The sequence below is a fragment of the Ornithorhynchus anatinus genome, chromosome 17 (assembly GCF_004115215.2).
Source record: "Ornithorhynchus anatinus isolate Pmale09 chromosome 17, mOrnAna1.pri.v4, whole genome shotgun sequence".
Taxonomy (NCBI): Eukaryota; Metazoa; Chordata; class Mammalia; order Monotremata; family Ornithorhynchidae; genus Ornithorhynchus; species Ornithorhynchus anatinus.
In genome coordinates, this window is record NC_041744.1 from 1,261,324 (window position 1) to 1,286,654 (window position 25,331).

Consider the following 25,331-nt stretch of genomic DNA (forward strand, 5'->3'; position numbering starts at 1 on the left):
AGAGAGAGTGGGCCTCTGACAGCTGTGGCCCAGTGTGGCCCCTGAGACCCCTCTCACCACCGACCCATCCCCCCGACTGGATCGAGGCCTGCGGCGGGCAGAGCGCTGTGCTGGGTGCCTCCTGTGTGCGTACTGGGTGACCCCCTGTGCGCAGAGAGCCGCGCTGGGTGTTTCCTGAGAGGAGAACACTAGCTTGGCTGTTTCCTGCTTGCGGAGTGCTGGGTTGGACACCTGCCGCTGAATGCAGAGTGCAGCGCTGGGTGCTTCCTCTGAGCAGGACACTGTGCTCTGCACCTCCTATGTGCAGAGAGCTCTAGTGGGTGAACCGCTGTGTGCAGAGTACTGTGCTGGACACCTGCTGAGTAAAGAGTGCTTTACTGGACATCCCCTCCGTGCTCAGAGCGGAGTGGGGAACCCGGGGGAACCCGGAAGTAAAAGTTTCAGTCGCTGCCCTTATAATTGAATGGGTGAGAGAAACAAACAGAAATGATGAATGTCCCCAAAGGGAAAAGGGGGTGCATCAGAGTCCGGGGGGGGACAGGGACTGTGGCCCACCCAATGCTGTCGTACCTATCCCGCTGCTTAGTACAGTGCTCCGAGTTCGTGTAACGTGTGGGCATGCGTGTCCGTGTGCAATCATGTGTGCCTTTGCCCGAGAGATGCACAAGACCGCCTGTGTACACGGTGGGTGCCAGGAGGAAGGGGCCCCCAGGGTGGAAGCCCGAGATCCCTGCGGCTCCACGTGCCCCCGCCTGGAGGAATTCCGGGCCGCCCGCGGGCGCTGTGGCTCGGGGCCGAGCCGAAGCCTTATAGGGTGGACCCAGAAACCTTCCTTCGGCCTGGGGGACCCTTCCTCCGTCCCCCTCATCCCCCCCGGCCCGGCCCCGGCTTCAGGAAGTCCCTACTGGTCTCTGTCCCGAGCGCTCCCGCTGCTGCTGCCGAGGCCCGGACCAGGCCGGGATTCCTCTAACTTTGGCCCTCCCGAGCCCCGGTGGCCTTAATCTGTGCCTGGCGTACCCCGCACCCCCCACGCCCCCGGTCAGATCTGGCGGATTGTGGCTCCTCCAGCCTGGGCTGGGGTCAGAGGGCGGGGAGAAGGATTAGCCCGAATTATTTCTGCTGCCCGTTGGGCGGGAACAAAGGTCTCTTTTAGCTCTCCTTGCGCACATTTTCCGTCGCCCCGGGGGTCTCCTCTTCCGCCGCCCCCGCCCCTGCTCCAACGGCGCCCTAGCCACCAGAGGGGCCAAGGAGAGGGTTCAGGGGGTCCAGCCCCGGGTGTCCCTGGCGCCTCCGGTGCCCCCTGGCAGCACACAGCGCTCTGCTTTCCGGAGCCCGGGCCTGCGCGCACGAGTGGTGTGCGCGCACTGGGTGGCATCGGTGGGTGTGAATTTGTGTCTGTGGGTGATTTTTGTGGGTGGGCTTGTGTATCCGTGGGAGACCGCGAAAGTGGGTGTGCATGCCGGCCACGGTGTCCCTGGTTCCCGGGGTGCCCCCGGCCCACGGGAAGGCGCGACCACAAGCTGGACCCCCGACCCTCGCCCCCAGCCTTGAACGGCCACCCCAGCCCCCCAGCCTTAGTCTCTGCTCCCCGGCCCTTGTCCCCGACCCCTGCCCCTTCCCGAGCCTGTTGGGGAGCTTAACGGGGCCGGCCAGGGTCGCCCGCCTTTGGGGTCGCCGGCTCCGAAAACCACAGGAAGCCAGCCGGCCGGGGGGAGTTCTGGGGGCGGACCAGGGCCCGGCTGCCCCGGCAATTGCGGGTGGGTTCTCCCCGCGTCGCTTCCTCTTTTTGGCTTCTTAAAAATAGGCCCGCGGGGATGCCGGGAATGGGCGGCGGAGTGGGGGTGGGGGTGGCAGGGAGGGCCCGGGGGGTCATGCCTGGTGCCACGAGGCATGCCGATAATGGGGGCGGGTCGGGGGGGAGGCTACCTCTGTGACGGCCCCAGTCCCGGTGGAGGCGTCCTCGGGAGCCGGAGGATGTGTGGCATTAACAGCGGTGGCCCAGACCAGGGCTGCTACCGTCAGAGCGGGAGGTCCGTGGGATTGGGCCGCAGCGTGAAAGGGGCGAGTTTGGTGTGAAGGACACTTCGGAGAAGAAGAGGAGCAGCATGGTCCGGTGGAAAGAGACCGGGCCTGGGAGCCAGAAGAACTCTGGGTTCTAATCCCGACTCTGCCACTTGTCTGCTGTGTGATCTTGGGCAAGTCACTTCACTTCTCTGTACCTCAGTTTCCTCATCTGTGAAATGGGGATTAAGACTGTGAGCCCCATGTGGGACATGGACTCTGGCCAACCCGATTAGCTCGTATCTACCCCAGAGCTTAATACAGTGCCGAGCACATAGTAAACACTTAACAGATTCCATAACAAGGCCCTCACCCCCAAAAAAATCCTGTCACAACGGCTAAGATTCCTCAAGAGGGTCTCTTCCCTAGTGGGCTTGGGGCCAGCCCAGCACGGTGGATGTATTAAGAGCTTAATCTGTCTCCCCTCCCAGAAATGGGGCCAGATGGTTTCACCAGTGTCTTGCAAGAGGGCCTGGGGGAAGGGGACCAGACCTCGGCAGAGAGGGAGTGGAGAGGCGGGCCTCAATTGGGAGGGGAGGGCTGGGGAGTGGGCCTCTGGGGGGTGGGGCTGGAGTTGGGGGTGGGGCACACCCCGGTAAGAAAAGGGTGGGGGATGGATGAGCGGGACCATCCTCCCTGAGGAGGGGGCAGTGGGCGGGCGGCTCCTCTCCCCATGGTTTATTAAGGGAGAGAGCCCCGTGTGCTTGACCGACCACAGCCGTGGGCATTTCTGGCTTTGCCCCGGGCCGGAAAGGGGGATCCTGCCGAGGGATGGACGGTCCACCAGCTGGGGGGCCTGGGCCAGGGAACTGGAACCTGAGAGCTGACTTTGGGCAAGCCCCATGACCTCTCCAGCTGTATCCCCCCGGGGCCACTGGGAGAGGATGGGACTTGGTGGGCTCCGGTGGAGATGTGGATATTTGGAAGAATCTGAGAGTGAGTGAGTCTGGGGTCCTGGCTGCGGGAGTGGGTGGGGGGCTCTGGAAAGGGACTCGAACTGGGCCCGGGGCCCCCAAGCCACTCATTGTACCCCTCGCCCTACCCCGAGTGTGACCTTGAGAACTGATGCTGCTCGTGGCCTTTGTGGTCCCTGGGACTGCAGGGTCCAGCCTGGGGTGAGGGGATGGGTGGGCCAGCTCCCCAACCCTCGCTCCCACCACTGACCAACCTCTCTCTACCCTGCCGGGTCCGCCTTTCCCACGGGATCTCACCGGAACCTACAGAGCTCCCGGCCGAGGAGAGTGAGTACCTGCCCTGGGTTCGAATCCCCTCTCTCAGGGTCCCTACCCACCGTGGACTCCCAGTCTGGAGGCAGGGGGGTGGTCTGGGGCATCGCTGTGAACAGGAGTCCCTGCCCCTCTCCTCTCAGCCCCTGCCCTGGGGGTGGGGGTGGGCCTGGGTCCGGGAAGAGGAGGCCATGGGTGGGGGTCATGGGTGGGGGTCACCAGATGGGATCACGAGCATTTCCCCGTCGCAGGGAAGTCCCTCTGGGAGCTGGTGCTCGAGGCAGTTCGAAGATCTCCTCGTTCGTATCCTCCTCCTGGCCGCCTTCGTCTCCTTTGTAGTACCTCGCCCTACCCTGCCCTTCCAATCAATCGTCAGTCATATTTATTGAACATTTGGCTGTGCAGAGCACTGTACTAAGCACTTGGGGGAATTCAGTACAACAGAGTTGGGAGACGTGTTCCCTTCCCACAGTGAGCTTACAGTCTAGAGTGGGGAGACGGGCATTAATGTAAATGATGGATATGGATATAAATGCTGTGGAGCTGAAGGACGGATGAATAAATGGCGCAAATAATAATAATAAATAATAATAATAATAATAATGGTATCTTGTTCAGCGCTTACCATGTGCCAAGCAATGTTCTAAGCTCGGGGTAGTTACAAGGTAATCAGGTGTCCCACGTGGGGCTCACAGTCTTAATCCCATTTTCCAGATGAGGTAAGCGAGGCCCAGAGCAAGTTAAATGACTTGTCCAAGGTCACACAGCAGAGCAAGTGGCAGAGCCGGGATTAGAACCCATGACCTCTGACTCCCAGCCCGGGCTCTTTCCACTGAGTCACGGCTGCTTCTCAAGTGCAAGGGTGACACAGAAGGGAACGGGAGGAGAAGGGAATGAGGGCCTAGTTGGGGAAAGACCTCTTAAAGGAGATGTGCCTGCGATAAGGCTTGGAAGATGGGAATGTCGGCTATGAACAAAAGAGGGAGTTCCAGGCCAGGCCAAAGGCAGGATGTGGACGAGAGGTCGGGGCTGAGATAGACGAGAATGAGGTGCAGTGAGTAAGGTTGGCATTTGAGACCCAATGGAGCGCGGGGTTGGGTCGTAATAGTAATCGAGAGGTGAGATAGGAGGGGGCGAGGTCACTGAGTGCTTTAAAGACAGTGGTAAGGAGTGTCTGTTTGACAAAAGAGGCGGATGGGAGACCACTGGACAATCTGGGAACTGGGCAAACATGGACTGAATGGTCTATAGAAGAACCATCCGGGCAGCAGTGTGGAGCCGTGGGCTGGAGTGGGGAGAACAGGAGGCGGGGATGGTGAGCGAGGAGTGGTAATCAAGGTGGATAGGATAAAACGCTTGATTGATGGGAGTGGCCGTTCGGATGGAGAGGAAAGAGTGGATTTAGCGATGTTGCGAAAGTTGAAGTGACAGAATTGGTGACATTGAATATGTGGGTTGATCTGAGAGCATGAGTGGAGGATAACGCCAAGGTTACAGGCTTTGTGAGTCAGGGAGGTTGGTGGGACTGCTTACAGTGATGGGAAAGTCAGTGGGAAGGGGAGAGAGGATCTGGGTGGAGAGATGAGGAGTTCTGTTTAGATAGGTTAAGCTCAAGGTGTCAGCGGACCTCACCTGGCCCCTCCCTACTTGCCCCCCTCACCTCTCCCCACCTGCCCTGCCTCTCCTCTCCCCATTGCCCCCGTTGATCCTTGCTCCCGGCCCACAGGTGCTGGCCTGGTTAGAGGAGGGGGAAGAGACGGTCACCGCGTTCGTGGAGCCGATCGTCATCCTCCTCATCCTCCTCAGCCAATGCCCGTCGTGGGAGTGTGGCAGGTGCGAGCAGCTCCGTGGCCCCGGGCGTCCGTGTGCCGGCGGGTGCAGGCGTGGGCCCCCGTGTGTTCTGTGTGTGCGCCACCGCATGGGAGCATGTACGTCTGCTGTGCCTCAGTGTCTGGGTGCGGCGTCCGTGCCCTCTGTCCCCGCTCATCACCCAGCACAGCGTTCTGCACACAATGGGGCACGGCGCCTCCTCGCTGGGAGCCCGGACCCCATCGTGACTCACCGGGGGTGGCCTGAGGGTTGAGGGAGGGCGTTGCGGGAGGCTTCGAGGGTCACAGTTCTGGACCTCCAGGGAGTTGGCCCGTCCCCTGCCCCCTCTGCCACTCTCCCCGTGCCCCCGGGCCCTGCTCTCCGGCTGCCCCACTCTGTCCCCCCCCACCCGGTGACCTCTGCACCCGCCCGCAGGAGAGGAACGCGGAGAGCGCCATCGAGGCACTGAAGGAGTATGAGCCGGAGATGGGGAAGGTGATCCGCGCGGGCCGCAAGGGCGTGCAGAGGGTCCGGGCCCGTGACATCGTCCCCGGGGACATCGTCGAGGTGGCAGGTGAGGCCCTCCCCGGGGGTAGGAGTGGGGGGGGGAGGGGCCCCGCCAGCAAGGAGGAATTCTCCGTTCTGCAGGGGTTATGGGGGTCCTGGGGTCTGGGGCCAATTCCCCCAGGCAGCAGACAAACCGCTGATGCATTTCCGGATGGTGGGGGGCAGGGGCCTCACCTCTGGCAGCCCAGGAGGGCAGAGGGCTCCTGGTTCCTCCCCGCACCCAGGTTGCCCTGCCCGAGCCAGCCCCCGTCAGAGGCGGCGCGGTGAGGACCGGGGACCAGGTGTGGCCGGGCCGAGGGAACTTCCATCCTGGCCACTGGGGCGGGGAAACGGAGACGCTCAGCCTCTGGCCACCGCCGGACTCGGCCAGCGGACCTCGGCCAGGGGACACGCCCCAGCCTCAACGGGGCCTCTGCCTCTCCCTCGCCCTCCAGTTGGTGACAAGGTCCCGGCCGACATCCGCATCATCGAGGTCAAGTCCACCACGTTGAGAGTGGACCAGTCCATCCTCACAGGTGAAGGCCCGGTGCGGGAGGGAGAGGATCGGGGTCCAGCCAGGGCGGGGAGGAGCGAGGGCCTCCAGGTAGGGCCGGGGGTGACGCTGAGCTGTCTGGGAAGGTGGGGGGGGGGGGTGGTCAGGCCAGGCAAGGAGAACGAGGCCTGTGCCCCTTATTCGGTCTGCATCTGTCCACAGCCGGGCCGCTCAGGGGCCGGGCTGAACAGGGGCCGGTATTCATTCGTTTAATAGTATTTATTGAGTGCTTACTATGTGCAAAGCACCGTACTAAGTGCTTGGAATGTACAGTTCGGCAACAGATAGAGACAGTCGCTGCCCGATAACGGGCTTACAGTCTAAACGACTGTTCCACCCCCGCTAGTCTGGAAAGTGGGTAGGGGGGGCGGGGAGGAGCACCCCCTCCACTTTACCAAGACGGGGAGGAGCAGAGCCAACTCTGCCCTGCACTTTGGTGAGATCACCCCAGGTGCCACCAGTTCCCGCGGACTCCCCCAGGAGTTCGGCTTCCTGGCGATCTGCCCTCTCCCTGGGCAGAGGTCATCTGACCCTGCTGCTAGATGGCTGCTGGGCTCTCAGCCGGTCTGACCTCCGAAGCGAGGGAAGGAGCCAGCGTGCAGGCGGGCCACCGGTGCTAGGCCTGGGCCTGTCAGCCGTTGGCCTCCGCCCTCAGCGGAGCTGCCGTTGGCACAGGCGCCCCAGGAACCCAACATTCAGGGGCACAGCCCCCCGATCCTGACAGATGGCTGAGGGGGCGGCCAGAGACAGAGACAGGGAGAGCATGAGGGGGTGAGGCGCGGGGGCCAGAAACAATGAAGGCACGAGTGGGGAAGGGGGGGCCAGATCAGGGGTCTCCATGCAGACTCCCTGACTGAACGGGGGTTTCCATCTGGACCCTGTGGGGCCCTGCCAGCCGGCCGGGCGGAGTTGGGTTTGGGGGTTGCTGCCGGCAGGCTGGGCGGGGGGTCACGGGGAGGCTTTCGGCTGTCTGGGTGGGAGTTGGGGGAGCCCGCGGGGCCCGGTGCGGGGAGGGTGGTCGGTGGTCTCCTGACCCCGATCTCGCCGCCTGGGTGCCCGAGCAGGTGAATCCGTGTCGGTGACCAAGCACGCGGACCCCATCCCCGACCCCCGCGCCGTCAACCAGGACAAGAGGAACATGCTGTTTTCGGTAAGTGCCCCTCCGGCCCCCGAGCCCCCCGGCCACACCTCCCCGCGGCCCCACCTGCTCTCCCTCCCTCCCCACAGGCGGGTGAGCGGTGATCGGAGTGAGCGACCCCCTTGCCCCGGCTCCCACAACGAGGGTCCCGGGTCCGACTCGGACTCCAGTCTGAGACCCGGGCCCGGTGGCGGCATCCCCCTGGGCGAGAGGGCTGGGCCCCGGGTGAGAAGCTGCCCCTCCGGCTATCGGGACGGGATGTGACAGCACCTGGCACCCCTCACCGTGCCCCCCCCAGGCCCTCACCTCCATCCATGCCTCCCCGCCAGCAGAGGACATGACTGCCACTTCCTGGAAGGAGGGCAGGGGACATGACTACTACATCCTGCACCGGCCAGGCTTTCTGTGCCAATGAGTCCGGGTCTCCCCAGCCTGAGAGGACCAGCCGATCCGAACTGGGGGTCTGGGGCACCCTTTGGGAGAGGGGGCACAGGGAGGGCCTTCCCCGGAGCAGAGCCCCGGCAGGCCCCGGGTGGGAGCCCCAGGCCGGTGTAGACCCCTCCCCCAAGGACAGCGACTTATCGTGGGCGGTCCAGTGACCCACCCTTCCTGCCGGCCCACAGGGCACCAATGTCGCCGCGGGCAAGGCGACGGGTGTGGTGGTCGCCACGGGCATCCGCACGGAGATCGGCAAGATCCGGGACCAGATGGTGGCCGGGTCCGGGGCGGAGCGGACGCCGTTGCAGCAGAAGCTGGACGAGTTCAGCCGTCAGCTGTCCAAGGTCATCTCGCTGGTGTGCGCGGCCGTGTGGATCATCAACATCGGCCACTTCGGCGACCCCGTCCACGGCGGCTCCTGGCCGCGAGGCGCCGTCTACTACTTCAAGATCGCCGTGGCCCTGGCCGTGGCCGCCATCCCCGAGGGCCTACCGGCCGTCATCACCACGTGCCTGGCCCTGGGCACCCGCCGCATGGCCAAGAAGAACGCCATCGTCCGGAGCCTGCCCTCCGTGGAGACGCTGGGCTGCACCTCGGTCATCTGCTCCGACAAGACCGGCACCCTGACCACCAATCAGATGTCTGTGAGCCGGGTGAGCCCCTGTGCCCGTGGCTCCTCCCTCCTCCTCCTCTTCCTGCTCCTCCTGCTCCTCCTCCCATCCTTCCTGACTTCCTCTCTCCTCCCCTTCATCCTCTCAGCCTCCCCAGTCACCTCCTCCTTTCCTCCCTAAACCTCCTTCTCCTAAGCTTACAGCCTATTATTATAATTATTATCACCCTCCCCAAGTCCCCTCCCCCTCCTCTCTGAATCTTCTCTTTCTCCTCCTGTCATCCCAGAATCTGCACCTCCTCCTCCTCCTCGTCCTCCTTCTGCCTCCTCCTCTTCTGTTTCCACCTCCTTCCTCATTTGGATAAATTTATAGTGGAGGAATACTCCTTGCTGGGTCATAATAATAATAATAATGTTGGTATTTGTTAAGCACTTACTATGTGCCGAGCACTGTTCTAAGCGCTGGGGTAGACATAGGGGAATCAGGTTGTCCCACGTGGGGCTCACAGTCTTAATCCCCATTTTACAGATGAGGGAACTGAGGCACAGAGAAGTTAAGTGACTCGCCCACAGTCACACAGCCGACAAGTGGCAGAGCTGGGATTCGAACTCATGAGCCCTGACTCCAAAGCCCGTGCTCTTTCCACTGAGCCATGCTGCTTCTCTGGGGGAGACCTGGGTTCGAGTCCCTGCTCCACCTGCTGGGTGACCCCGGGCAATTCCCTGAACCTCTCGGGGCCTCCCTTTCCCCGTCTGTGAAATGGGGAGATCTATCCCTGCTTCTCTCTGCCTCCCAGGGTCGACCAAGGGTCCGTCCGACTGCAAGGGAGTATCAGTGGGGCAGCAGAAGGCTGGCGCAGATGGCCTGGGTTAACCTTTAACAGGAGGGAGTTCCCCTGGGGAGCCCAGCTGGCTGGCACGAGGGCGGAGGTGGGCGGCAGATCCTGGTTCCTGGTGGCTTGGGTCAATATTGACGCTGGGCAACTGGGCGGCCCCTCCCTCGTGGCCCGCGCCCGCCGGCCGGGACCGGGGACCGGCCGTCCCGGCTGCAGACGGTGACGTGGGAAAGCGGGACTCCGGGAGGGTGGGGAACCTCTCCAGTGACGGGAATTCCCAGGGGCTCCCCGCCCCGGGGACCCCGCGCCCCCGCCCTCCGCTCGGAGGAGCCGGAAGCCCCGGAGGACAAGGTCAGGGCCCAGCCAACCTCACTGAGCTTAGGCAAAGCACTGATTTGTAACCGCTGCAGGAGGCTGGAGGGGATGGGCTGGGGAGAAGCCGACCCATCTTCCAGGGCGACGGGCGGGCGGGATACCTTTGGAATGGAAAGAAGCATTACTTGAGCCCACGCTTGGACCATGGGATAATAATAATTATTATTATCATTACAATTATGGTACTTGTTAAGCGCTTACTGAGTGCCAAACACTATTCTGAGCACTGGGGTAGATTCAAGATCATCAGGTTGGACAAGGTCCCTGTCCCACATGGGGCTCACAGTCTTAATCCCCATTTTACAGAGGAGGTAACTGAGGCCCAGAGAAGTGAAGTGACTTGCTCGGAGTCACACAGGAGGCATGTGCTCGTGCACACGTCCTCCGTGGCTTGTTCAAGCAAGCCCATGCTACACGCTTGTATGTTTGTGTGCTTACCCGCATTTAAGTTTGAAAAGCAGCATGGCGTAGCGGGTAGAGCATGGGTCCGGGAGTTAGAAGGTCATGGGTTCTAATCCAGGTTCTGGCACTTGTCTGCTGTGTGACCTTGGGCAGGCCAGTTCACTTTTCTGTGCCTCAATTACCTCATCTGTAAAATGGGGATCGAGACTGTGAGCCCCATAGCGGACAGGGACCGTGTCCCACCCAATTTGCTTGTATCCACCCCAGTGCTTAGTACGGTGCCTGGCACAGAGTAAGCACTTAACAAATACCGTAATTACTATTATTAAGTTCTCTAGCTCTTGGGCTTGCTGGACTGACCCTGGCGTAATTCCTCTGAGGCGGCCATAAGTGGAGGGTAGAGATGAGCCGAGCCCTGGAAAGCTTCCCGGGGGCCGGGGGACGTTGGCCATGAAAATCTGGCCAAGACCCTGGGGTGTCCTCCTCTTGGCCTGGCCCAGGCAGCTTTTGCTTGGGGCCGGTGGAGGCTTACGTTAGAGGTTCAGCGAGGTCCTGGGGGCGTCGGGTAGACCACAGACGAACGTCCCTGTTGCTTCCCTGCAGGAGAGGCAGGGAAGAAGAGGGGAGAGTCAGGGGTATGGGATGGTCCATGCTTGGTCCCTGAGGGAAGGTCAAGGATGGAGAGGGGAGAGTCAGGAATGTTGGATGGTCCATGCTGGGTCAGTGAGGAGAGTCAAGGGTGGTGGATGGTCTGTGCTTGATCCCTGCGGGAGAGTCGGGATGGAAAGGAGTGCCTTAGGGATGGACAGTGGCGGGCCAGGGGCGGTGGGGACGAGCAGTGCGGAGAAGCGAGGGGCAGCAGGGACGGACAGGCAGACGGGGATTAGGGTTAGGGTTAGGTGCAACCCGGGCCCCGGCCTCTAACGTCCCCTCCGTGATCTCTCCGCAGATGTTCATCCTGGACAAGGTCACGGAGCAGGACTGCAGCCTGCACGAGTTCAGCATCACCGGCTCCACCTATGCCCCCGAGGGCCTTGTGTGCGTGGGAAGGAGTCCGGGCTGGGGCTGGGGGCCGAGGGGACCGCTGGGGCTCTGGAGGATGGGGGGGAGGGGACAGAGGCCTAGGAGCCAGGGAAGGCGGCCCGTCGGACACTCCACCCTAGAAACTCGCAGACACCAGGCCTGAAGAGATTCCTCCCCTTCCTTCTCCTTTTCCGCTCCCTCCTCATCTCCCTTCTTCCCCTCTCCCTCCTCTTCCTCCTCCCTCCCCTCCTCCTGCTGAACCCCAGCTGTGCAACTGTAGGTAGAGGCTGGGCCTGGTGCGCGCACACACACACACAAACACACACACACACACAAACACACGCAGCCATCTGAGTCTCGCTCTCAGGGTCCTTTCCCCCTCCTTAGGGCAGGGCCGGGGGGAGATGGGGGGGAGGCCCACGTGCCACAGGATTAGCAGTAACCCGGTCCTCCCCCGGTCCCGGCCGCAGGCTGAAGGACGGTGTGCCGGTGCGCTGCGGGCAATTTGACGGGCTCATGGAGGTGGCCACCATCTGCGCCCTCTGCAATGACTCCTCTCTGGACTACAACGAGGTGCGTGTGCCTCTCTGCGGGCACTTGCCTGCGGGTGGGCACGTCCGCAGTGCTTGGGGGGGAGAGGAGGTGTGTCGGGTGCGTGTGTGTGTGTGTGTGCACGTGTGTGCTCAAACACTCTAGTCTGGAGGTGTTTGTGTGTGCATGGTTGCCCATCCACCTCTGCGTCAAACAGGAACTCCTCACCACTGGTTTTAAAACAGTCGGTCCCCTTGCCCCCTCCTGCCTCACCTCTCTGCTCTCTTCCTACAACCCGCCCGCACGCTTTGCTCCTCTCATGCCAACCTCCTCACTGTACCTCCATCTCATCTATTTCGCCGCTGACCTCTCGCCCACGTCCCGCCTCTGGCCTGGAATGCCCTCCCTCCTCATTTTCGACTGACAATTCCTCTCCCCTCCTTCGAAGCTTTATTGAAGGCACGGCTCCTCCGAGAAGCCTTCCCTGATTAAACGCTCCTTTCCTCTTCTCCTGCTCCCATCTGCATCACCCTGACTCGCTCCCTTTATTTACCACCCCCGCCCCAGCCTCACAGCCCTAAATCCATAATTTATTCATTTATATTAATATCTGCCTCCCCCTCTAGACTGTAAGCTGCCTATGGGCAGGGAACGTGTCTGTTATATTGTGCCGTCCTCTCCCAAGCGCTTGGTACGGTGCTCTGCGCACAGTAAGCCCTCGATAAATACGATCGGTCGACCCATCGCATGAGTACATGCGGTGTGCACGTGTGTATGTGTGCAGATGTATGGGCGTATAGGTGTACTAGTCGTGGAGAACCCCCAGACGACGCCGGGGAAGACCTCTGGGAGAGGCCGGGGTTTTTGCTCGCTCTCCGCGGATTCCCCCGCACCTGTTGGTCAGAGGGGGCACGGCCCACCGGCTCTCCCTCCCTCCGGGAGAGGAGCTCAGACCCTCGTCCCCCACGGCCCACCCTGGGCCTCCCTGAAGGTCAGTGCCTCCCGCCCACCCAGGCCAAGAAAGTGTACGAGAAGGTCGGGGAGGCCACGGAAACGGCGCTGACGTGCTTGGTGGAGAAGATGAACGTGTTCGACACGGACCTCCGGTCCCTCACCGAAGTGGAGCGGGCCAGCGCCTCCAACTCGGTGAGAGGGGCTGGGGGAGGAGCGGTCCACCCTTCTTTTAGGCATTGAGTCAGTGCGTACTAGGTACTGTGTCGAGGAGGAAACCGAGACAGACAGGGGTGACGTTTCTCACCTCAGGAGACCCAGCGGTAGGGCAGGGTCTAGAAGCCGAGCCTCCGGACACCTGCCCTGCACTCTGCCCATTAAGCCATCCTGCCTCCTGTCGGCCTTGTCGCTCTCGAGCAGGAGTAGCGTTCCCACAGGTGGGGAAACTGAGGCCCAGAGGTTCAGCCGGGGCCCTCTGGGGAGCCAGGGGCTCAGCGGCTCTCCAGACCACCAGCCCCCTCCCATCTTTCCTAGCCCCGATTCAGTCAATCGTATTTACTGAGCGTTTACTGTGTGCGGAGCACGGTGCTAAGCGCTATCATTTCCCTTCCCTCCCTGTCCCTTTTCCTCTCCCGCGACCAGATCCAGAACGCTGTTAGGCCTTAGTGGAAGGGCTGGCTATTCCCCAAGTTCTCCCCCTCCCACCCCCTCCCGGGGTACGGCGAAGCGAAGGTGCGGCCCCCCTGCGGCCCCCTCCCCCGCCTCTGACCCACCCTCTCCCCCCCCCACCCCGTGCTCTCCCCTGCAGGTGATCCGACAGCTGATGCGGAAGGAGTTCACCCTGGAGTTCTCCCGGGACCGCAAGTCCATGTCTGTCTACTGCACGCCCACCAGGCCCAGCCCCTCCAACTCCAGCAGCAAGATGTTCGTGAAGGTAGAGCCGGGGCGCCGGGGGGGCGGTGGCGCGGGGCCGGTGGAGGGCCAGAGGGGCCTGGCCCAGCTCAGGTCCTGAGTCCCCTGCCCCCTTGCCTGCCCCCAACCAGGGTCTGCAAGGCTGCAGGGGGAAGGGGGGAGGTGGGAGCTTGTGACCCAGAGGCTGGGAGCCCCCGGGGCACCCACACCTGCACAGTTCTCCCCCCAAGCTCCCGGGACTACATAATAAGAATCATTCTGGTATTCGTTAAGCACCTACTGTGTGCCAGGCGATGTAATCCCGGCTCCTCCACTTGCCTGCTGTGTGACCTCGGGCAAGTCACTTTGCTTGTCTGGGCCTCAGTTCCCTCATCTGTAAATGGGGAGTGAGACTGAGCCCCACGTGGGACAGGGACGGTGTCCAACCCGATTTTCCTGCATCCGCCCCAGCGCTTAGTATACAGTGCCTGCCACATAGTAATCACTTAACAAACATCCCGATTATTATTATTATGACGAGGCCCCGGCGGCACAGTGATAAGTGCTCTGAGGTGGGAGCGAGTGGCAAGCGAGGCCAGGGTCGTCCACCCACCCGATCCGCTCCGGCTGACTCCCCGGCGTCCTGGGCACCGGAGAGGGCCGGGGGGCTGGGTCTAGATGAGGATGGGCCTCGGGGTCAAGGGGGCGTGGGCGTGACGCGAGACCCTCAGCCCCCAGCCCCGCGCTGAGCTGGCCCCTCGCTCCGATCGACAGGGAGCCCCCGAGAGTGTGATCGAGCGCTGCAGGTACGTGAGGGTGGGCAGCCACACGGTCCCGCTCACGGGCACGGTGCGGGAGACCGTCCTGGCACGCATCCGGGCGTGGGGCACGGGCAGCGACACCCTGCGCTGCCTGGCGCTGGCCACCCGCGACGCCCCGCCCAGGAGGGAGGAGATGCAGCTGGAGGACGCCTCCCAGTTCGCCACCTACGAGGTGAGGACTCCGGGGGGGGGGGGGGCCCGCTTCCCCACCAAATCAGTCAAGCCGGGGTATTCATTGAGCGCTTACTGGCCGGAGGGGCATTGGACTAACCGCCGGGAGAGTCCGATAGAACAATACAACAGGCTCAAGGACTTCCAGGCTGGCTGCCTCCCCTTCCCCCTGCCCTTCCTGCCCCCACAGCCTTCTCCCTCTTCGCCTCCTCTTCCTCCCTCTCCTCTTCCTCCTTTCCCCTGGGAGTGGGATACGAGGGGCACGGCTCGGTGGATAGAGCACCAGCCCAGGAGTCGGAAAGACCCGCGTTTTAATCCCGCCGCCGCCACACGTCTGCCGTGTGACCTTGGGCAAATTACTTTCACTTCTCTGGGCCTCAGTTACCTCATCTGTAAAATGGGGATAAGGGGATTAGCCCCATGTGGTACAGGGACTGTGCCCGACTTGATTAACTTGTATCTATCTTACTGCTGAGAACGGTGCTTGGCACATAGGAAGTGCTTAACAAGTACCATAATAATAATATCGTAATCATTACAGAGTCCTCGCCCGGTCTCTCGGGTGGTCAGAGCACCCACCGCCTCCCCCCACGGCATCTCTGTGTAGGGCACTACGCTGGACGTCTTCTGGGTACACGGTGCGGTGCTGGGTACCTCCTGGGGTGCAGAGGACTGTATTGGGCACAAGCAATGCCGCGCGCCTGCCTTGTTTAACCTCCCGAGGCAGTTTGGTAGAGGGAATTGAGCCCATCTGCCCCGGAGGAGCTGCCAGCCTGGGCTGGAGACAGGCAGACACAGACGCACACACACTCACACGCTCGCTCCATCCCCCCAGCGGTAAGAACGGCGTTCAGCCGGCTGGCATCAGCCAGAGTCTGGGGAGCGAGGACCGGAGGGCTCAGAGAGGCCTGGGGCGGCTGCAGACACCCCCCGGGGGGGGGGGGGAGATTGATGGGGAGGAGGGTGGGGAGCCGGGTGGGGCATCCAGCTGACCCCAGCCACTCCCCCCGATCCCGGCAGAGCCAGCTGACGTTGGTGGGCTGCGTGGGCATGCTGGACCCCCCGCGCCAGGAGGTGAGCGCGTCCATCGAGCTGTGCCGCCAGGCGGGCATCCGCGTGGTCATGATCACCGGGGACAACAAGGCCACGGCCGTGGCCGTCTGCCGGCGCATCGGCATCCTGTCCCAGACGGAGGAGGCGGACGGCCGGGCCTTCACCGGCCGTGAGTTCGACGACCTGACGCCGGAGGACCAGCGACGCGCCTGCGGGTCGGCCTGCTGCTTCGCCCGTGTGGAGCCCGCCCACAAGTCCAAGATCGTCGAGTACCTGCAGTCCTTCCACGAGATCACCGCCATGGTGCGAGCCCGGGGGTCGTGCCCGTCCCCCTCCAGCTGCCGGCCGGGGGGGACCGGGCGGGGCGAGGGGGTCACCCCACCCACGGCCCCGCCTCACCCCCAGCGGTCCCCTCTCTTGGGGCCGGGTGCGGGACATTTGTGGGAAGGTTAGGTGTGGTGAAAGACTGGACGGTCACCATCATCGTCGACGGTCACTGAGCCTCTTGGGTACAGAGCACTTCCTGGACGCTTGATGAGTGCAGAGCACTGTACTGGACGCTTGGAGCGTGCAGAGCACTGAACTGAGAGCCCGCCGTGTGCAGCGCGGAGGACTGGGCCTGGGGAAGATGCGAGTGACGGGTTGGCGTCCCGAAAACATCCCCCAGCCCTGACGGCACCCCTTGCTCCCCCGGCAGACGGGTGACGGTGTGAACGACGCCCCGGCGCTGAAGAGGGCGGAGATCGGCATCGCCATGGGGTCCGGCACGGCGGTGGCCAAGTCGGCGGCGGAGATGGTGCTGTCGGATGACAACTTCTCCACCATCGTGGCGGCCGTGGAAGAGGGCCGCGCCATCTACAACAACATGAAGCAGTTCATCCGCTACCTCATCTCCTCCAACGTCGGCGAGGTGGTCTGGTGAGTCTGGCCGCCCAACCGGCCGTCCCCCGCGGGCTCCCGGTCCTCCCGTCCGCCCGCCGCCCCCGAGGCGCCGCCGGGGGCCTCCGAGCCTTCCCTCCCCTGGCCCCGGTGGGTGGGGCCTGGCCGAGGGGTCCAGGAGGGAGAGGAGGGCAGGGCCCGGCGGTGCCAACTTGGGAAGGCCTCCCAGAGGAGAGGGCTTTAGGATGCTGGGTGGGGCTAGGGTCAGTGTCTCAGCTACCGTCAGGCCAATGCATGGATCCGGGTGATGTAGCACAGACGATAAATATGACCGATCGACTGATGGATGGATGTGGCCCCAGGCCGGCTGGAGCCCCACTGGGTCGATCCGTGCCCTCAGGCCATTTCTGCCATCGGGGTACGGTGGGGAGGGTCCTGAACTGGGAGAAGCCCAAGCTGGACCCCTGACCTCCCGGCCGGTTCCGCGTTCAGCATCTTCCTGACGGCCGTCCTGGGGTTGCCCGAGGCCCTGATCCCCGTCCAGCTGCTGTGGGTCAACCTGGTGACCGACGGGCTGCCGGCCACGGCCCTGGGCTTCAACCCTCCCGACCTGGACATCATGGCGAAGAAGCCCCGCGACCCCCGGGAGCCCCTCATCAGCGGCTGGCTCCTCTTCCGCTACCTGGCAGTCGGGGGTGAGAGGGACCGGGGGGTGGCCTGGAAGCTGAGAGGCCCACGGGAGGGAGGCCGTGGCCCGGGGAGCCACGGTGGGGAGACCATCCTGGGCTGGAGGGCTGGGATCCTGCCATCCACACTGGTGCTGGAGACCCGTGGGGGTCTGAAGCTGAAAAGTCACCCCTCTTCTGACCCATCTACCCAGGCGGGGCTGGGGAGGGGAGAGTCAGGGGTGTTGCATGGTCCACGATGAGTCGCTAGAGGAGATTTAGGGGTGTCACGTGGTCTGTGCTGGGTCACCGGGGGAGAGTCGGGGGTGTCGGGCGGACCGACCCTAACCACGAGGGCGGGTGTCCAGGAGGACAACCGGTAGCCTTTTTGTGTGTTTTCATGGTCTCGTTAAGTACTTACTACGTGCCAGGCACTGCACTAATCGATGTGGTAGATATAAGCTGATCAGATAGGACAGAGTTCATGTCCCACGTGGGCTCACAGTCTTAATCCCCATTTTACAGAGGAGATCACTGAGGCACAGAAATGAGATCCCAGGTTCCTCTGATGGAAATAGAGTCCTGTGCTGGATTGACTCCCTGGCTGACCCGGGGGCCTCTCTCGGGGGCCGAGGGTCTCGAAGTGGCCACCGCTCCAGATAGGGATGTGCCCAGGTGGTCCCGGGGATTTCTTTCCAGGGGCTCGATTCCTCTCGGTCCTCCCCACGCCCCACGTGAGGAAGGGGACAGTCCGCCGTGCCTCCTCCTTCCCTGCAGAATGGAACTGGCGGATGGGGGCTGGGGGGCCATGAATGTGGGGGGAGGCCTGGGGGCTCGACTGGGGTCCGGTCCCAGCTCTGTCGGGGAGGCCACGGGGCGTGGGGGTGGACGGTCTGACCGTCCCCGCCCTGAGGCCGGGGGCTGGGCCGGATGAAACCGTGACCCCGTCCATGCCAAGCGGCTCTCTGTCTCCCGGGCACAGTGTACGTGGGGCTGGCCACGGTGGGCGCCGCCACCTGGTGGTTCTTGTACGACGCCGACGGGCCTCAAGTCACCTTCCACCAACTGGTGAGAGCGGGTGGGCGGACGGCGGGGCCGGGAAGTCCACCGTGGGAAAGGTCCCAGGGGCCGGAGAGAGTAGCCGGGACCCACCCGGAGGCAGGGGGATGGACTTCGTGACCCCTTTCAGCCCTTCCACCCTCCCAGTGGAGGAGCCTCCTGCCACCCGTCCCAAAGCCGGCGGCGCCGCCAGGGCGGCGGGCCGACGCTGGGGCCACCGGGACCCCCCACCAGTCGCGGGCCATCCGCCCAGGGCTGGGGTCCGCCACACCCCCGGTCGTGGGGCACCCAGGCCCTCGCGCTCACGCTCGAACCCACCCCACACACTGTCCCTCGCCCTCTCGCCTTCCACTCTCGCTCTGTCCCCCCACAGGCGGGCCGGGGCTGGAGCCGGCGGGTCTTCCCCCTGAAGCCCCCGCTGGTCGTCTCCGTCCCAACCAACCGAGGAAGCCCCTGCCCCAGTTTTGGTTTCTGGGGCCCCGGTTGGGTGGGGGTGCGTGTGGGTCGGGGGGGGGGGTCCAGGTGGGATGACCCTGGACATCCCTGGTCCACCGTAACCCCGCCCCCGGATGTCTCCTTGTCCTCTTTGCAGAGAAACTTCATGAGATGCACAGAGCACAACCCACTCTTTGAAGGGGTGGACTGTGGGGTCTTTGAGTCCCACTACCCCACCACCATGGCGCTGTCGGTGCTGGTGACCATCGAGATGTGCAATGCCCTCAACAGGTACGATCCCCGGGGAGGCGGGAGGGCAGCCTGGGCCCCGCCGGGCACGACCTTACCGGGCAGCTCTGAGAAAGCCGCTTCACCTCTCTGACCAGAGGGACCCGTTGCTTCCCAGGGCAGATCCGCTGACCTCAGGCCTTCTTGGAGGTCTTTTGGAGGCCAGGAGCTGGGCTTGTGGGGGCGACTGTGTTTTAGACCCTAGTTTGAAACAGAGAGAGTGGTGGAATTCAGGGTTGCAAAAGTTGGGATCGTGTAGACCAGGCTTGCCTGCAGATCAGCCCGGAGTCCCCGGGAAGAACCTCCCAATTACCCCCTAACGTCGATCCGTCAATCTATCCATCTGTAGTAATAATAATGATGATACTAATAATAATGGTGGTATTTATTAAGCGCTTACTACGTGCCAGGCACGGTGCTTGGTGCTGTATACAAGCAAATCAGGTTGGACACAGTTCCTCTGCCATGTGGGGTTCACAGTCTCAATTCCCCTTTTACAGATGAGGGAACTGAGACACAGAGAAGTCAAGTAACTGACTCAGGGTCACACATCAGACAAGTGGCGGAGCTGGGTTTAGAACCCATGACCTTCTGACTCCCAGGCCCGTGCTCTATCCACTAGGCCGTGCAGTACTTACTGAATGCCTGCTGTGTGGGAGGTACTGTACTGAGCTCCGGGGAAAGAGCCACGGAGGGAATGGATCCGAACTGTGCTCCCGAGGAGCTCCCGGGAGTGCGTCCCCCAGCCCCGAGCTCTGTTCCGGGTGCCCCCCGGCCCCCCAGCTCCGCGGCCCATCTCCCCCCCAGCTCCCCCGCAACAAACTCCTGTCCCTCTGTGCCTTGGCAGCGTCTCCGAGAACCAGTCGTTGTTGCGGATGCCACCGTGGCTCAACTGGTGGCTGCTGGGGGCCATCGTGATGTCTATGGCCCTGCACTTCATCATCCTCTACGTCAAGCCCATGCCGGTGAGTGTGTCCGGCCTTCCCCTCCCCTTGCCGGCCGTCCCCTTCCCCCGCCGGCCACCCATCGCCTGTCTTCCTTCCTCTCCCCCTCTGCAGCTCGTCTTCCAGGTGACCCCCTTGAACTGGGGCCAGTGGCTGGTGGTGATGCAGATCTCCTTCCCGGTCATCCTGCTGGACGAGGGCCTGAAGTTCCTCTCTCGCCAGCGACCGGGAGGGTAAGGTGACCCCTTCCCTCTGGCTGACCGGCCCCACCCCACCGTCTCTGGTCAACAGAACTGTTGGAAACCCCCCTTCCCTCCTTCCAACCTCCACGAGCCACGGCCGGACACTCAATTTGGATCTGGCGGGAAGGGTCAGATCCCTCCCGGGAGGCTTGGAGCAAACAGCATGACCTCTCGCCCCCGTTGAGCCTCTGAAGGAGCCCTCCGGCCACTGTCCTGGGAATTGAAAGGGAAGGTTGGAGCCCGTCCACAGGGCCCCAGCGCTGGTGTCCAGGGGTCCGGCGCCTGCTCCTCCTCCCCCTGCCCCCGGCCCCGCCCCCAGGGTCATCCAGCGAGGGGTCGGGAATCTGTCCGGAATCCCAGCGTCCGAAGGCTCGGCTGCCGCAGGATGGAGTGGAGTGAGAGACAAGATAGCGTACCGTTCCCAGGCCAGCGGGAAGCCTTTTAGGGAAGTCTGGCCTCTCCACTGCCAGCAGCACAGCTCCCCGTTGTGATTTATGGGGGAAAGACCAGAGGGGGGCGGGCATGTGGGAAGGGCTCGGGGGCTGCTGGGGTCCTGGGTGGAGCTTGGGGTCCTGGGGGAGTGCTTCAGGTCCTGGGAGCAGAGCTCAAGGTCTCTGGAGGAGTTTGGCGTTCCAGGAGGAGCACGAGGTCCTGGGTCGAGGGCCTGCTTTTGCCACACTGGGGCTTGGTCTGAGGGGTGAACTCCAGGGGTTTGGGTTGGGGGCTGTTTGGTAGGGAGACTGAGGGAACGGTCCACGGGGCTTTTCTGTCTGATGCCCTACCGACCCCTCCCTGGATGACCCCTGTCGGCCCCGGTTAGCCGACGCACCTGGAGGGCCGGGCGCCGGGACGAGCAGCTTGAGCGGAAGTGACCCCGGTGGGCACCGTGCCCAGACGACCACGAGGCATCCGGTCTTTCTGGGGCCTCTGGTGGTTCCTGGCCGGGGCAGAGGGGCACAGGCAGGGCTGATCTTTCCAGGAGTCTCTTTCTCCCAACTGGCTGGTGGGTGACTCTCACCAGAGCCCATGTTTTAATGGCAAGTGAGAGGGCCGTCTCCTGGCCCCCAGGGCCTGCGGGCCGATCTAAGGGAGGTACCATCATTCAGTGGGGTCAGAGCACATGGAATCTGCTCCCACTGGACATTACACAGGTCGAATATAGGGAAAGAAAGAGAGAGAGAGAGCATGCTAAAGCACACCTCGGAGGTCCAGTGATGAGGGAACCTCCTCGGTGGGCCACTGTGGGGGATGGAGAAGGGAGATGGTCCACGCTGGGTAACTGGGTGACAGTCTTAGACGGAGAGGGAGAGTCAGGGGTGCTTGAAGGTCCGCGTTGGGTCACGGGCGAGACCCCCCCAACCCTGAGGATGGGTGTCCAAGAGGGTGACCAGCACCTGGGTTATGCTCAGCATCCTGATGTCCATGTCGGAGGCAGAGTCTAGGCTGGGTGGACCACGGGGCTGACGGAGGGTTGGTCATATGGAAAGGTATGGAAGCCACCGGCCACTTAGGGAGGAAGGGGCAGAGCCAATCAGCCAGTGAATCCATCTGTAAAATGAGGATGAAGACTGTGAGCCCCACGTGAGGCAGGGGACCGTGTCCACCCTGATTTGCTTGTGTCCACCCTAGCGCTTAGTACAGTGCCTGGCACATAGTAAGTGCTTGACAAACACCATAATAATAATAATCATTATTATTATTATTACTATCCACTGAATGTGCCGAAGCAGAGAGAAGCGGCGGCTGCCCTCCCAGTGGCTTCCTGGGGCAGGGCTGGAGTGCGGCCCTCAGGGTGCACGGGGGAGTTCACAGTTGCTCTCTTCCTCTCCGAATCTTTCCTCCAGGGGAGAAGGACAAAAAGTGACCGGGAGGCCGGCAGAGCTGGCAGAGCCGCTGAGGGGCCCAGGTGGCACCGAAGACCCCCGAGGGCACCCATTCCCCGGCAGCCACGCCGGGCTGCGGAGATCGAGCCGCTGGTCCCCGGGGTCCCTGGCCCAACCTAGTGGAGGGGAAACCTGTATTTTTATTCCGTCGCATTCCGGAGGGTCCGGGGGTCCCTTCCGCTGGGTCTGGAGTACCCCACCTCCCAACCCATCCCGCCTTCTGGCACTGCCTCTCTCCCCACGACCCTCTCCGTGTGGGCGGCGAGGTGAACGAGGCCGGCCCTCCGTGGACTGCCCGCTCGGGCACACGGGGGGCCGCTGGGAGCTCGGGGATGTCCAGAGATCGGCTTGGCAGGCAGGGTGTCCTGGCCCTCAGCTGGACATCCCCTGCCAAGCAAGGTGCCACCTTTTGGGGCTGCCCCACCCCCGCCCTGGGCCCTTCTCCTACTGGAGCAGGCCTGGGGTGCGGGTGCCCGCAGACCCCACTTCGTTCTCTAGGCTCCCTGCATTCCACCTGTGTCTCCCTCTGCCCCTCTGTGTCTGAAGAACAAGGCTGGTTCCCTTCATGCTCCATGGATCTGTTTCACTGGGTTGCTGGGTAAGGGGGGTGTGCATTTGGTGGGGGAGAATCTCCCCTCTGCTCTGCTCCCCCCCACAGCACCCGGGGGCAAAACCACAGCTGGAGGTCAAGAGGAGTGGACAACCTCCTCCTCCCTGCCCCCTTGTCCCCCTCCTCCCTGTCCCCCTCATCCCCCTCCTTCCTATGTCCCTCCTCCCAGCATCCTGCCTATTCCTTGCCTCCCCGCGCTGAGTCCCTCCTCCCTGCCTCCCTAAAGGGGCACTGTTTCCAGAAATAGTTGGGGGTTTGGGAACTCTGGAGGAATTTTCTCGGCAAGGAACTGGACCCCCATCGCTTTAGGCCTACGTGCTGAGTTGGGCCAAGGGGCTCACGGGTGATTCCTTGGGAGACTGGGAAAATCCCTGCGCTGAAAGGCCTGGAGCTATCCCGATGACCTCTTGGAGGCAGATGAACGGAGATGACCGCCAAGAGTGGCCTCTCTAACCCCAGAACTGTGGTTGGAAGGGAAGAGGGGACGGGGAGGTCGAGGTGGGCCGGAGCGCCCCGGACCGCCCTGCCTCTGTCTCCCTCTGGCAGGGGTGGGGGAGGCGGGTTAGACCCAGAAGTGGGCATGACCCTTCCTCACCTGGAAAAGGTGATGCAGCTTCTGGCATGCCAGGGGCCCCAGCAGACTGGGGTAGTGAGAACCACTGTGTTGCGAGGGTGGGATTTGGCGGGCGGAGGGAGGAAGGGGGCGGTGTGTGTGTGCGTGTGTGTGCATGCATGTGTATGTATTTTAAATTTTTTTCTGAATGGGCAAAAGGCTTTCTGCAGCTTTTGGGTTTCTCCCTGCCCTGGTAGTGAGTGAAGAGAAAACACCTGGGCTCCTGCTTCCCTGCCCAGTGAGATTCGGGGGAGAGAGGGGAAGAGGGCCCCAAATCCTTTTAAATCAATCTCTTGCTCGGCACCTCCTCTCACGTTGAAACGGGGTAGGGGGCTGGCTGTCAGACCCCAGCCTCGCCACTATCCTTTTCCACAGAGATGTCCCCCCACCCTCCCATAACCGAATGTGGGGAGAGATGGTGGTATCCCCAGCCTGGGCATCCCCTCCCCAAGCCGATTCACCACTTAGGGGAATACTCTTAGTTGTATTTATAGTGGGGGGGGGGAGTAGGGAGTGACTTGGATGCCTCCCTCAACCCTCCCCACAGCCCCTGCTGTGCTCCCAGGAAAGGTCACCCTGGGGGCTGGACGCAATGCAGGCCAGGAGGAGGGGCGAGACCGCAAGGGGTCACCCGGAGTGGACGACCCCAAGACCCCCAAGAACGTGGCCCTCTGGTTTGGGGCCATCTCAATCACCTGGACCGGATCCATTAGTAGACTCACACCATTGGTGTGAGCTCTCTGGCCTGAGGGCTGATAGGGCGACGTGGGTCTGGGCAGAGACAGGGGACACCCTTCCCCAAAACCTCATGATAGAGACCGAGGATTGCTCTGCCCCCTACACTTTAGAGCGGGGAGGTTAGGGGGGAGGAAGCGCCCACTGGAGTTTTCTACCGGATTCCAGGAGAGCGGTATTTCGGGGGCCCCTGGGGATGGCTAAGGTGCCCACAGACAGGAGTGGAGAAGAGAGGGGGCGGGAGAGGGAGCGGGGCATCGCCGTAGTTTCACAGGAGTGGCCTGCTGGGTTTGCACAATACTGAGGTGATTGTTATCTATTCATGAAAATATGGAAATAAAAACGGTTTTCCTGGTGTGTGCTCCCTTTGGCCGTCAGCATGCATTTATCCCTCGAGTGGACCCCTCCGCCTGCCTCCACCCCATCCCCCATCCCGTCTGACAGTCTCACGACCCCCCGCCCCTCATCCGGGGTCCCGGACCCTCTTATCCAGGAGGGCCTGAGGTCTCCCGTCAGGACTGAAGGCGACTCAGGAACTCCTTGGGGCCGCAGGGTGCGATCTTTATTTTCCCAAAGTGCTTCTCATCTATCGTCCTTTTGGTCCTCCCCACAGCCCTCTGGAGGGTATCTGAGCGAGGAAACTGAGGCCCAGAAAGGGTAAGAGGCTGTCCCCTGCCTCTCCTCCCACGCGGTGCGCGCACACCACACCGGAAGCGTGGGGGAGCGGGTAGGCAATGGTGGCCCAGGCCACAAGCCCAAGTGGGGTGCTGACGCCGCCGCCCGCCGCGGGGGCTCTCCTGGGGGTGGGGGGGAGAGACAACCCCTCAGGGGACCTGGGGCTTCTCTCCTCAGGGCTAATCTCCCCCTCCCCTCTGTCCACCTGCAGGAGACCCCGCAGGTGACCCATGGCTTCACCCCTCAGGACTGGCCCCCGCTCCTCCGCCCTCCTGCAGGGGACCTCCTTGGGTGACAGGTGGCTTCTCCCCTCGGAGGTGCCCCTCCTTCGGCCCTGGGGACTATGGACTCAGGGGGCACCCCCACCCCCCGTTGGAGATCAGAGTGGGCAGGGGGTCTGGCTGAGGTGTGCCCCTCCCGGGAACTCAGAGTGGAGTTGGGTTGGGTTGAGGGTGGCCCAGGCGAGCAGGGCCTCTCCCTCCATCCCCCGCCCCTGGGTTGGTCACTGTGTCACTGAGTACCGGCTCTGTCCCTGGGTCGGTCACCCGATCACTGGGTGCCCTGAAGCCTCTGCTCCGAAACAGGCTCGAGGCGATCATCCTCCCCTCGTTCCCCTCACACACAGGGAAGCTCCCCTGGGGTTCTTGGGGAGTGAACCCACAGTGACCCCACGGCTGCCCCTGCCCATCCTCCCCGGCAGCCGCGGAGAGGAAGGCAGCATTCCTTCCCTCCTACCGCCGACCAGACAGCTCCCTTTGCCCTCAGGGGAGGAAAATGGGCAAGAAAAGACCCTCCCAGAAAATCAAGGGCATTCACTGGCCTTGGCAGCCCGCAGAACAGGGTTCTAAAGCACTCGGTGAGGACCTCC

At 62.9% G+C, this 25,331-nt stretch overlaps 1 protein-coding gene across 1 annotated transcript in view; it reads left to right on the forward strand.

Moving 5' to 3' along the window:
• Positions 1 to 24,160, forward strand: part of ATP2A3 (ATPase sarcoplasmic/endoplasmic reticulum Ca2+ transporting 3) — a 33,290-nt gene extending 9,130 nt beyond the window's left edge. Inside the window, 22 exon segments of the mRNA XM_029082308.2 lie at positions 3,285 to 3,302; positions 3,539 to 3,567; positions 3,569 to 3,622; positions 5,014 to 5,100; positions 5,103 to 5,120; positions 5,532 to 5,670; positions 6,098 to 6,178; positions 7,260 to 7,345; positions 7,957 to 8,424; positions 10,944 to 11,032; positions 11,488 to 11,590; positions 12,563 to 12,694; positions 13,308 to 13,433; positions 14,165 to 14,383; positions 15,403 to 15,738; positions 16,133 to 16,353; positions 16,807 to 17,009; positions 17,962 to 18,047; positions 18,631 to 18,764; positions 19,609 to 19,726; positions 19,820 to 19,938; positions 21,792 to 24,160. Of these exon segments, the coding sequence (XP_028938141.1) occupies positions 3,285 to 3,302; positions 3,539 to 3,567; positions 3,569 to 3,622; positions 5,014 to 5,100; positions 5,103 to 5,120; positions 5,532 to 5,670; positions 6,098 to 6,178; positions 7,260 to 7,345; positions 7,957 to 8,424; positions 10,944 to 11,032; positions 11,488 to 11,590; positions 12,563 to 12,694; positions 13,308 to 13,433; positions 14,165 to 14,383; positions 15,403 to 15,738; positions 16,133 to 16,353; positions 16,807 to 17,009; positions 17,962 to 18,047; positions 18,631 to 18,764; positions 19,609 to 19,726; positions 19,820 to 19,938; positions 21,792 to 22,374 (3,449 nt within the window). The 3' untranslated portion in view covers positions 22,375 to 24,160.
• The last annotated feature ends 1,171 nt before the right edge of the window (positions 24,161 to 25,331 follow it).